Genomic DNA, 13,658 nt, shown 5'->3' on the forward strand with positions numbered 1-13,658 from the left:
CCTCCTCACTGAGTGTCAAAAACCCAAAAGGAAATTACTGCAACAGTTAAGGAAACATTACTGAATGGAAAAGGCCCAAAACTGTCAAACAGCCAACAATTCTCAAGTATCTTCAAACAAATGCTCACTTGTTGCTTTTCTGTTTTCCAAAAAAAATGTGTTTATATTTTGTCCAACTACTAATCCATATAGAGTACAAAACTAAAAGTAAAGTTAACCTCTCTTTCAACAGCCTTCTTACACATAAGACAGCAAATCAATTAGCAACTCATACACGCATCAGTTTTTCTCATTTCAAAAAAACAGTCATGTGTTTAAAACCACAGTGGTGCCTCTGAATGAACATGAATACCAAACTTAGCAAGGAATTCTGTCAATAAATATATTCTAAGAGAAAAGTTCCTTTTTCAACTCAATCCTATTTTTCTACTTTTAATATCAATTAAAAAAATCAATAAAAACTACAGTAAATAACAGAATTTATAGAACTGCAGCCTCTGAACACTGAAAAGTCCTGTTTATATAAAAACAAATTCCACAAAGCCCACATATAGGAAAGATTATTTCTTATTCACAAAAATTAACCATAGCTGTAAGACAGTCACAAATATTAGGCAGCCAAATTATTAAAATGTATTCAAAACTTAATCACCCTGATCATAACTGTGCAATGTCCGACCACTACTCTTAAAAAATTAATTAAATCAAACATGTAGCTAAATACAGTCAACTCTTAATAATCCTTAGCACAGATAACCTGCTGCTGACCGATAAGCCACACCACAGATATTAGTCCAGGCTACACTCTGCTAAATCCAACTGTATTGTTTCCAAGATCTGTACAAGTGCAGGAGCAGAATGACCATTTTCACAGTATGAAGAAAGCAAACAAACATGCAGAACAAGACATTAGCTGCTTCTGTTCAGGGTCAGTTCAGGTCTCTGACAATGGAAAACACAGGAGGGACAGACACTGAAGCAGACTAGGACATATTCCACTCAAATCCAGACAGAATTATCTCTTTGAGCTCACTACGGGTTCTGATTACAGTGACAGCACCCACCATCACCAAGTCAAGAACAGGCAGGCATCTGTGTACTCTCCAGTGTACCTAAGGTGGTTATGGGCAACAAAAAATGTCATTTCCACCTGGCACTTTACATGACTCTTCAGTCCTCCCAGACCCAGACACGCTAGCAACTTGGTGCAGAATCATCTGCATGGATTTCCAACACTAAAGCGTAAAATTTCCACAACACTGCCTAGAAACCACTTGGTTAGTACAGAGTACAGTCACTATTATCTAGAATAACTGAACTTCCACTTGTCCCATTCCATCTCCAATAACCCAAAGAGCCAAGAGTTAACTATGGCTGTAAAAACAGTTAATGCTGCAAAAATGTAAATTACCCATGTCTTCTGTTTTCAGAGCAAATGCAGAAAACAGTGCACCCAATCTTCAGAATATTCTTCAGGCAAAAGCCTTGCTAAAAATCAATGCCTTCATTCCAATTTCAGGATTTATCCTAGTTTCAAGGTAACATGAATGCTTAGGCTAGTGAAAACATTCTGTAGTTAATGAGAAAAATGTGTACCAAAAAATGGTGACCCATAATTACGTTAGTAGGCTATGTTAGGGAACACTAAATCATACTGTAATCATTTTGCAGTCTAGAGATTCCATAGCATCACGTACAGTAGATTTGCTTCTCTAAAATTTCACATTCAGCTCTGGTAAGGACTATGTGCTATTTGGAAGACATATAGAGAAGGAGAAAGGGGATGGTCAGTTTTCTGTACAAGGAATGCCCACTTTGGGCTTCTTCATCCTGAAAAGGAGACAAAAGAAGAATATGACAGAGGTCTATAAAGCCAGAAGAAGCACTGAAAAGGTGAACATTGAATAATTGCTCTTTGTCTCGTCCTATCCCTTGGCAAGTGCCAAGCGGCATCAAATAAAATTGTCAGGTAACAGCTTCAAAACAAACCAGTGTACATCTTGACATATTGTACAGATCAACTGCAAAACGCCTTGCCACACAACATTATGGAACTAAACTTTTACGCAGAAGAGGACACATAAATAGTGTGATGGACTCTTCCATTAAACACAAAAATACCAGTTCTGGTTAAACAAGTCCCAGAGCGTAATTATTTGTAGGCAGGGAAAGTATACTGAGAAGTCATACAAGAAAACTCCCAAGAATCTACTTCACAGTAATAGAGAGCAGGTGAAATGTTGTTTGGCCTCCATGATATGCTCCTCTTCTCTTAGCATCTCAGGCTGGCACTTTCAAGTTCTGTGTAAGGTCTCAGACGGTACTGCTCCAAGAACACTGTATTTATGGTATCACTGAAAACTGTTAATTCCGTATTTGCCACAGATGATACTGGAACACATAACATTAACCCTCAACAACTGTACTGATAAGCACAACTAAGGCAGAGTAGATGTCTCCAACTAAAAATATGAAACCTAAGAAGCAAATCTAAAGAACTGCTGATCTCCAGAAAGTCAGATAAGCAGGAACAGGCCGATAAAGGGAGAGGGAGAAGGAGGAAGAATGCACACAAAAGAACCTCATGCCACTTGGAGGTAGGGGGGGTCAGAAAACCCCACAACACACCAACAAAACCACACCATAGAGCACCACTACTATTTTCTAATCAGTAAGTCATACTTAACAACAATGCAAGTCTGATTCCCAGACTACTTTGTCATATATATCTTGCAGTGCCCCGAAGTTCTTAAAAGCAAGATAACACCAATATATAGGTGCTGGAAGAATAGGCTGCTTTCAGTTACAGCTGTGCAACCGACTTAAGACAGCTAATGTACAGGCCGCTGGTAAAAGAACAGTCCTGGCCGTTCCCCTATAGCAGCACTAGCGTGGTCCGCTGAGTCAGGGAACTGATTTCATTTAGCTGAAAAGGAACCCGGGGCAGGGGGTGGAGGGTGATGTTAAATGCTAGTACCATCACAGAGGAGGAGGAAGTAATGCATAGCTAGGGTCCTCTCTGCAGCAATGGCATCTTACTGCAGGTTAAGAAAATCATGGAACCCTTTAGTAAAAGCTCAGCGGACCACAAAACACTAAGATTCCTGACATAAAAGAAAATACAGTATCTTCAACACCCAAACAAAACACATTTCTTCACACTATTAAAAAGCAAATATCCAGAAGACTGTTACAAAAAAAAAAAAAAAAAAAAAAAAAAATCTGCTAGAGCAGCAGATCATGCATATGCATGAGCTATGCTATCTGCATATTCAAAACAAAAACTGCTTTGGTTTTCTGGCTACAGACTGCAGTTACCTGTTGCCAGAAGGCAGAAAGAAGCATAACTTTGTGTCACTGACATAAAATCAGTAATTTCTTCAGTCATTCTGAAAAGCTATAGACCATTTAATTATTCCTATACTTACAGAAAAGACTCCATAATTACAAATGTCTAAAGCTGGATCCTTCCAAGGTTTTATCAGAAATGTTTGTTTCAAAGTTTCTTCAGGAAGACCTGCATCTTTTTATCACTTCCCTTCACAACAAAATGTGAAGGGAATTATTAACCTTATTATATTTTTATATAATTATATTATTATATATTATATATAATATATGTGATATTTTATATATAATAATTGTATTTATATGATATAATTATATATAACATATATTATAACAAAATATTAACCTACTGTAAATGTAATTTTAGAACAGTAATCCCATTACATGACCTTCAACAGTATTTCCTTAAGTCCAAAACTCTGCCAGCACAATACCTTGTTAGGCAACTCTTTTAAAGGAAACCTTCAGGTTAAGAATGTAGATTTCTGAAATGCAACACCAGTCGGAGTTTATTTTTTCCAAGGTTCACATCCTTCTGTAAAGCTGTTATTTAAAGGACATTTGGTCCATAAGGTTGAATTTGCTGTATTCAACACCATGGACAATATCTATTACTAAGGTAGGTATCTTTTCAGAAGGTGAAGTACAAATTTTTAAGCCTTCTCTGCTATGAAATTTTCACTATGAAGCTTTCACTGATGAAAATAGCTAGTCATGAAAATTATAGTTGGGACAATACTGTTCATAAAGTGTAACATCTTTGCTGTTTAAACTTGAAGAATTTCAATCTTATACAGTACTTCACCTTCAGACAAGTATTCACAACTACAATTAATACAACTACAAGAGAGATAACAGGATGCTCAGCTCTTTGATGCACACTGTCAAAGTATGTTCTCAAAACTTTATGCAAAGAAAAAGTTTCAAAATCACCATAGAGAATAGCAAGGCATTCCCAAACACTACTTCAAGTATAAATGCAGTAAACACATCAGAAACTTCATACTTCACAAATTTTACTGTGTATTTCAAGAGGTTTGAGGCTTTCTTATTACTCACTGCCTAAAAAAAGCAAGGGTCCAACTGCCATTTCTGAAGAAATTAATTCAACAGTGCCATTATCAACCTGTCTGAGAGGAATAGTTTTAAGGCTGAAGTAATGGGCTGGCACTTAAGATGGTAGTTTCACTGACACAGATGACAGGCTCAATACAGTCTCCCAACACTCACAAATGACGCGAAGTTCACTAACATGTTTCAGATAAGCAAACACTACAATGGTGAACACTAGCGTGTATACTGTACTTTACAAAGTATAGGCAAGGGCAAGGGTCGATCAGCTTGAACACAAGAAGGCTCTGTGTTCCTGCAACTCAACTGCAACAGAAATAGCAAATCTGCATCAACACTAAGCTAAGATATAAATTAGTCAGAATATTATATATGCAGCATAAAATCTCCAGAATACAATTACACAGACTGTCCAAATGAAATCCACAATCCTGATCATACTTTGTCCTCTCACAACAGAAAGGGTTCAGTATCAAAATGACTAAACTGTTTACAGGTAGATGATGGACAAGAATTTAGACATATTTAGTAAAGAGAGAAGGAATTCCAGAAATTATTGAAAAGTTAAATTTTTGCACTCATACCACCCACCTATAAGTATAAACATAATCAAGACAGGTTATTCAGTGGAGAATTTCTCCAGCAGTTCTACTCAGCAGGAGCAGAACTGACGATAACCTGAACAATGAAATTAGAAAGATACAAGGAACAGGTAATCATTACTGCAACTTTTCAGCTCTAACTTCTTTGTTACAGAACCTATTAGTAAATCAGGCATGAAAGAGCTATCTTTTGAAAATGCAGTGGTGCATTCAGTGTGGGCTACAGACATAAAAATTCCACTTTCCTCCATGAATGGTGCACTTTCAACACCTTTCTATAAACATTCAAACTCCAACTAAATACACATAAAATTTACCCTTTTTACCCATTAAAATCTTACGTTAAAATGCAGTTTCTCTTTCATTGTAACTTCTAAAAATAAAACTAAAATAATGATTGATGTTCTCACAACTAATTCAACCTAAATAGGCCAGATAAAGGTTACTGTAAAACAGCTCGCTCTTTCCAAACTAGCCAGTGTTTTCATTGATGTTTAGGTTCCCTGCAATTATTTTCTTTCCACAGACTTCTTTCCCTCTTACAAAATAAGAGTTCACAGAAAATAAGAATAAAACTTACCCCCATTATCTGTTCTCTTTAAAGCACCATCCTTATGAGGGCATAATTCACATCTCTAGGAAAAAAAGCAAAAATAAAATAAAAAAATGGAATGATCATAGCAGCACTGAAAAAGAAACCACACACATTAAAACTGTTAGCTGACATTAAGGAAGCAACCATTCTTTAGAAGTGAATAGGTATGTTTTCCTTTAATCTTAACTTGAATATTAATATTACTTTGTCACGATCAATGCTTTCTCTTCCAGATCTTTAAACTATGAGATAGATAGATAGATAGATAGATAGATTAAAGCTACTTGCAGTTCTACCTCCAAATTTTTATTCCTGGATTCCACACCCTGGAATTCTGGAGAGAAGCCTCCAAAAACTGTAGCATGGAGTAGACTGGCTTGGTAAGAAACTTGGGCACAGCCCAAAGACTCCCTACCATATTTCCTTCTCCTAGGATCTCTATATTCACCAAGGTGGTCAATCACAAAGACATGCCATAGATAATAATCAGCACAGGTGCACATACTATGGCTGACTCCACAGCCTCTGCAGACTTTCAATTACCCTGAGAGACCAAAACCAGCCCCACTTTGTCTCAGAAAAAGGAGGTCAGAAGTTGACTCACCCTTGAAATTCTCCAAGACTGCATGTCTGCATGCAGTTTGAAATCGTATTCTTCTGACATACACCAAAATCACAACAGTACAATCTTTCTGTCTCTATCAAGTTCCTAGTAGCAAGTTTATCTCTGCTCCCACAGCAGCGTGAACCAATTCCAAACCATGCTGGAGACGACAGAAATGGAACAGCTTTGAGATCCATTCCACTTCAACTGCTCCAAATGACATGCAAAGGAACACCATTACAGGAGATCCTATACCTAGGAATGACCTTCTTAAAACCTTTATGTATTCCCAAATTAGGGACAACTCAAAGTATACCAGTCTAACAAGCTTTTCAAGAAACCAAAGAACTGTCTGATCATCAGATCCAGACTTAACACCACATCCTTCAAACGGAGAGGGACACCTGGCATCAGTACAGATGATCTTTGTGTTCCCTGAACAGTACTATTGTCCGTACCAGCTAACTGCCAAGTCAGCAAATAAAGGAGCCTATGATGCTGGAAGTGCCTCAGAAACAGGTTGTCCAAATTTGAGGAATGAGAAATTCCATTCCTGAAATGCAGATGGCTGAAGTTTATCTTGAGGACTATCTATTCCTCTTAATATGTAATAAAATTTATATTAGCAGCAAAGTGACTTTCACAAAAGGTAGAATAAAAAAGTTCTTAAATTATTTTTGCTCAGTGCATTGATATAGACAGCTTCACACAGTTAGAAGAATCTTTACGATTGCTGCTTTTTGTCTTCTGCTTTATCCCTCCCTCACATTCACCTACTAAAACGATCAGCAATTTACTGAAAGACAGCATTAAGTCTATGTTCTCTATCTATTTAGAGATAAAAATGGTTGAAAACGTATGTAAGCTGCCTGCAGACTGAGATCATTACACTATTTTGTTTGGGTTTTTTTGAAGTCAAGGTTATAAGGACTTCCTTGCCACTGAAATGAACTGATCAGTTCATTTTAAACAAAATCCTACATATGCAGTATGTATGTGAGCTGTATCTTCACACTCCATCTCTCCAAACATTAAATACTAGGTGCTGAGAAACACTCAATAGCAGTATGTTTGTTCCAGTGAAGTCCCCATACACTGAAACAGATTCTCAAAGCAAGAAACCTGGTATATATTGATGGTGACAGCGCAATGAAGTTTATTCCCACCCCAAAGTTGTGAGCTGGCAGCTTAAGGCCAGTGAGCAGAGATGATACATCTACCACTGAGACAAGGGAAGCTATTAATATAGTCTACATTGCCCCACCTCTGCAAGCCTGTGGAAGTTTCACATACATTTTCACTAGTGGCAGAACCAGTTTAGGAGGTTCTCTTCTTCCCTTCACCTCTTCCTTATTAATCTCTGCCTCCACCACTCCCTCAGCTGCTGACCCAAGTATCTGTAGGGCTGCCCCTTAAATCACATCAGTGAAATGGAGCAAAATGAACTTTTTCTTTTTAACATTTTTAATTCAGGTCATATTACTGATGCAATTTAAGCATAATCAAACAATCAGCTCAATCAGCAAAACTGAAGGCAGGCAGCCATAGTACTGCAAATAATATTAGTAATTAAAGAATTGGCAAACTTTTACCACAAAATAAAAAGCATTAAAATTATCACAGGACACTAAGCAGCAAGGAACTGAACCAGTCCTTTATGCAGAAGAGTTAAGCATGCTCTATTCAGTCTCACCAGAGCTCAGTTTCAACTAATTTCTTTTTGTCTTGCATCTCATAGGTCCATTACATCTTCCCTCATTACTCCTCTGCAGCCCTGGCTGCAACCAGTCAGAGAAGACACAAGACAGAAAACTGAAGCAGAGAAGTGAGCAGAGCACAGCGGAAGAAAAGCTGAGTGCAGGGAGCTCTGTGGAGTATCTTTCTCGCTGGCAGGGAGCTCTGTGGAGCATTCTTCTCCCTGGCAGAGAGCAGAATGCCTGCACTCAGCTTTCTTGAAGCTGGAGCTGTGCAACTGTGCAGAGATACTTTGATGACACAGAGTGCTTCTGGTGCAGTGAATTCTGGCTACAATCTGCAATAACATAGCACCCTAGTAAGCTAATACACCGCACAGTGTCACTTTCCACTTCCTCCTCCAAGCTACGAGCCCAGCTCCTTCCCTGGCTCCACACTCTCCGATTCTGTCAACCATTTTGGCTCTCCCAAGTTTCAATATGCACCATGTAGTAACACCAGTAGCTTTGCCAAGTGGGAACAGTGTGCCCCATCCCTTGAGACAAGTACCTGGCAGAAAATATCTTTTTTTTTAAAAAAAAAAAAAACACTTTATTACTAGTTCTAAAATCTTACAGTAACACAGCATTTAAAAAAAAAAAAGTAATAGTTTTAGCTGAGAATTTGCAAAGTGACTGAAAAAAAATCTTAGGTACTTTCAAAATGCTTAAATGCATGTTGTTACAAAGGATTCTGTAGGACAAAGGAATGGGGATAGTTGGGTATACATGTATCTCAGAAGTCTATAATGGTTTTGTCTACATAGTTTCTCCTTCCAACTTACTTATGGACGGAGCTAATTTGGAGTTTAAGCGAACAGCAATAGCTGAATTGCTCTACTAAATGTCACATCACCTACAACTTTTACGATGGAATAAAGCTTTGATCTCTGCAACACAGTATAAGGAATAATCTGACCATCTGTACAGATGGTCTCTAATATTTGAGCACACAGACTGTGCCAGGGCTCTCTTCTCCAGTTGTACCTTCTAAGTCTCAGCTCTGGCAAAAGATCTGACACAAATTTATTGTCTGAACATTCAAAAATACTGTGGGAAACTACTAAACAAACTGGGGGCAGGGGGGTGGGGGGAGGAAAGGGGTAGCAGGGGCGGACATGACACCCACAAGATATCACAGCCTAAATAGGGCAAGCTGTTATGATGGATCAACAGTTCAGATAAACATCATCAAGTTAGACAGTTCACATGTGAATACTGAAGAGGCTGACTGTGACCCAAGAAAATAACCACGTCCTTTGGTGTGCTGAGGGGCACTAGTCCTATAGCAGGGAGGGACACCAGTGCATGTGGTGTTGTAGGTATAGCCAGTTGAATTAGATGTGAAGAAAAGGAGTGAAGAAGACACAAATACTGGCTGTAGGAAGAACTGAAGTTGTAGCAAATTACACTGTAAGGACAGGAAGGGAAGGGACAGAGTATAACATGGACATCTCATTTTTTGCAGCTCTTTGGTGGAACAAAGCTCATTGATCTAGCTTCTGGCCAAGCAGAACTCAGGGCAACTCTCAGCAGGAATTGCTTTGGACTACAGGGTCTCCCGTAGAGGACTAAAGTGAAACCAATCTCAAAGTTGTGCAGCTGGAACTGTCTGACAGTGCGACTGTAACAACTCACTTCCGAGCTACATAAACAGCAGGTTTAATTAAGTGAAAGATGACTGATCCTGTAATCTCAGCATCCAGCCAAACCAAAACTGCCTGGGTCTCATGAAAAACCCACTGCCTCCTGAGGGGTCCATTCTTTAGAAAGTCACCCAGCAGAGACCTGAAGTGGCCAGAAGCATGGGAGGCCCATGCAGAAGGGGAAAGAAACAAATTTTTCTGTCATCATTAAAAAAGTAGAAATAACCAAGAAATAAATAAAATAACCAAGAAATAAACAGTAAAATTAAAAAAAAAGAATGGAAGGGTCCACTAAAGATACCAGCAGAAAAAAAGTTCCAGGACAAGAAGACCAAAATAACTTAAGTAAAGAATGAGCTAAATAAATCCATCTTCCTGTACTGAATTACTTAACAGTCCAATTTGACTCCACAGCATTGTGGCACAAAGTTTTCACCCATCACTTTAGAAACATATGTCTTTCCATTTTAACCAGGATTATGAGCTACCTTAACCAGCAGTATATAACATTAGTCAAATCTAATTCGCAAGTCTTTTGGTTAACTTAACTGTAACAATTTTTCAACTGGAAATGGAGGAAAAGCATAGAGAAGCTGATTTAATCCAGCAGACTACCTTATTTACGTTGAAATGAAGCGAAAGAGGCAGAGACATGCAGTAGATAGGGAAGATAAAGAGAGATAGGAACAAGACTATGCAAGTAGGAGAGGAGAAAAAAATAGTAGGAATATAGCATTGTTCTTCCCTCAGGGTTCTGTAAGTTTAGAGCAAGTTTCACAAAGCATCATCTGCAGACATCCATTATATGCTGTCTCTTGTTATAAGCAAACAAAGGTCAAAATTCTTGTGCAAGAATTCTGTTACTGAATTCTGGTCTAAGTTAGGCCAATGGAACCATTCACCTGAATAATGGCTGTCAACCAAGTAAAGTCCTGAAGGACTGGATTCCCAGCATTGCAATGAGGCAATAAAGTGTGTCTCAATATGACCTGTTAACCTAAATAACACAAGAAGATCTGCAGCAGATTAAATAGACCACAATTCCTAAAAGTTAGCTGAGAAATCAGGCTGCAGTTCCAGCTGACTTTACTTAAGGCTCGCTTTAAGGTAACATAATTGCACACTGCTGCCAATAATCACTGGCCATCCCCTGCTGTGTACTTTCTACTGTCTCCCTTGGTCTGGAAAGAGCATTCATTTGACCATACGGAAATCTGAATCAGCAAGCTAAAAACAAAGTACTTTTCCAGTCAGATCACTTCTTTGAGCTATCTTTCCATAAGGCCATACAAACAACAATGCCAGATTAAAAAAAAAAAAAAAAAAAAAAAAACCAAACAAAAAAAACCCCACCACAGTAACACAGATAGGGAACAGAGCAAGGGTACAACCACCCTGTTCCGGAGGTAGCATCGCCTATGCTGGCTGTAAGTGAGTATGGAATTTCAACCAAGGGCCTTAAATACAAAAAACTCCAACACACAACCAAAACGTCATCACACACACTACACCTACACCCCCCAAAAAAACCCAACAAACAAAAAAAACCCAAACCCACACACCAAACCCGAAACAGACTAATTTAATTTTGGTAGTAATACAGACATATTTCTTGGGCCCACACACAGACATTTATTAGGCCAATTTTGTTTTGATAGTTCCCTGACATTCATATATTCCAAGTTTTTTAACCGGCATCAGTCATATACGCAAACTCTTTAGTTTACAAGCTTATTTTCCCTCCCAAGCTGTACTACATCCAGCGTGACACTTAAGCTTCCAGAACAGTTGCAGGTTTTTTATCCAAAGTACATTTTGATCACAGAACTACTGTCTCACATTGCTTGATAACAGCAAAAAAACCCCAGTATTTAACTGAAAGAACAACTGTAAGAGACTGCAATACCCGACCCTTAAAGTTACAAATAACGTAACAGCCAGTTACACAAAAATCACAGTTCTTAAAACCTGACACTCAATCTCTTTCAATCCTTCCATCAACAGGAGTTAAAACCTGACAGACAAAACATTTTATTCTATTGCTCCTGTTAAGGATTAATCAAACAGTAGACTGGTTAAATGCATTTGGTTTTATTGTGAGTTTTAGTTCACAGTTAAGTGAAAACAAACCCTTCACACACTCCATTGAATTTCCTAAAATTAACCCAGGAAGAGAGAGTCACTTGCCAAACAGTAGGTTTATTGGTTTGCTTCTAAATTTGCTTCCAAATACATCTATTTTACAGCATACCATGCTACTAGGTATTTCTGTATATACCAAAATGCCTCAACTTAACACACTCCCCCAAAGTACACAGACAGATTTACAAAGGTAAGCAACGCAGCTGATCCTAAGTTTCTAATCAATGGCTTTCCATGGCACCCCCCACTGCTCTTGGCAACCTTGCCGCCCATTCACTGGTAGCTGTGGAAGCCAGCAGCACAGCTGACTGCATCCAGGTATTCATCTCCCAAGTTCTGTGGTACAGCTTCACTTACCTTCACCAATATTCCATACCATTTTGCCTCACCCTTGGGCCTTAGCAGAAGGAAGCATACAGAAATCAACTCTAATGATCTTTATCATATCTAAGATGGTCTCTCCCAATCCTATAGACTTTCAATATGCTAGATAAGTCTTATATACTAATAATTCAGATAATACAAAGTATCTTAGTACAGGTTTAAAAAATAGCTTAGAAGGGTAAACACATCCATATTGGTAGTTATTTCAGTTAGTGTAAAACAACTGAATGCTAGCAAGCACATATGCATTGAAAAAAACTCTGGGCAGGGCAGGGCAGATATCTAGAAAGCAGCTCTGGATACAAAGTTGATCACAAATCACATCTAAAATTTCAGTTATGTCAATGCTGCACATACATCAGCCTACCTATATATAAGTAGTTGATGTTCTTCATTCACTTTTTTGATGGAAAACTATCTTCTAAGCTCAAAACGTTTATGCTATTTATTTTCCTTCTCCCCCAAAGGGTGTAAAATCAGTATTCCATCTTCTCCAGAGGAAAGTTATATTTTCTCATCTGCCTTTTATACTTTTCTATGTCCCTCTTTCCCCTAGTGTTTTGGCCCATTGCGGGGGGGGGGGGGCACACACAACACCAGCACACATACACCAGAATGAAAACACTGAATATAAGAAAAACTCTTTTCCCCCAGTAAACTTTGAAACATTTGGGGTCATTTTTGTGATTGGTCTGCATTAAATTCAGGCAAATACAGTACTAAACAACCAATGTAAACATAGCTTCCTCTATAAAAAGACACCATATTCTAAAGACACATACAAGTGTAATTATACCACAGACAACTAGATTATACTTAACAGAAAACCCAACTCAAATTCAGCTATTCAGAGGGTATCTACAGAAGAACAAATGCCTTAGAGCCTACAAAGAAACAGTTTTTGCAAGATTAGGCAACCAGAAGAAGAAAACCCCACAGATACTTGCAGAGGAGTGCAAACCAGTATACTGGAAATATAGATATACTTGGCATAAATTCTATCAACAGATGAGAAATCACAGGCAATTAGTACAAAAACAGACCTAGCAACAGGATGCGTACCAGACTGACCATGTCTACATCTGCTGGCAATACCTTACCCCAGCACTCAGAACCCAGTGACATCTCATTTTTCTGTTCGTCCCTTCAAACTATTCTCTATGAAGCAAAACCGCTACTGCCAACATACAAAGACTAACCAGAGAAGATCATCCTCTCAGCCCTTCAAGCCTCTACAAAGTCCAATAAAACTCACAAGCATTCCCAGATGCTGCTGAAACTACTGAACCTCTACTCACACCAAACTTAAGCTATCTATTCACATCAATGCTTTTACTCTGATATTTCACTAATCATTTCTTTGGTGTTTTTTCCTTAAAACCAATTCTTCTCCAAAACCTCCTAAATAAAGTTTATTTCTGATATTTATTTTTTTTTCCAACCCATGCTTTATAATACTTGCCAGAGTCAAAACTTTTTTTTTTCTTGTTCAGTACAGCAAAAGGAAGAATTGCACAACATTTCTTCCAAAAG

The 13,658-nt window shown here is 38.2% G+C and overlaps 1 protein-coding gene across 5 annotated transcripts in view; it reads right to left on the bottom strand.

Moving 5' to 3' along the window:
* Nucleotides 1-13,658, bottom strand: part of MLLT10 (MLLT10 histone lysine methyltransferase DOT1L cofactor) — a 136,902-nt gene that overhangs the window by 101,993 nt on the left and 21,251 nt on the right. For all 5 annotated transcript variants that reach the window (XM_037384883.1, XM_037384885.1, XM_037384881.1 and 2 more), the window contains exon 4: nucleotides 5,602-5,656. In XM_037384883.1, coding sequence (XP_037240780.1) covers nucleotides 5,602-5,656 — 55 coding nt within the window. The remainder of the gene's footprint in view (nucleotides 1-5,601; nucleotides 5,657-13,658) is intronic.

This window comes from Falco rusticolus, chromosome 4, assembly GCF_015220075.1.
Source record: "Falco rusticolus isolate bFalRus1 chromosome 4, bFalRus1.pri, whole genome shotgun sequence".
Taxonomy (NCBI): Eukaryota; Metazoa; Chordata; class Aves; order Falconiformes; family Falconidae; genus Falco; species Falco rusticolus.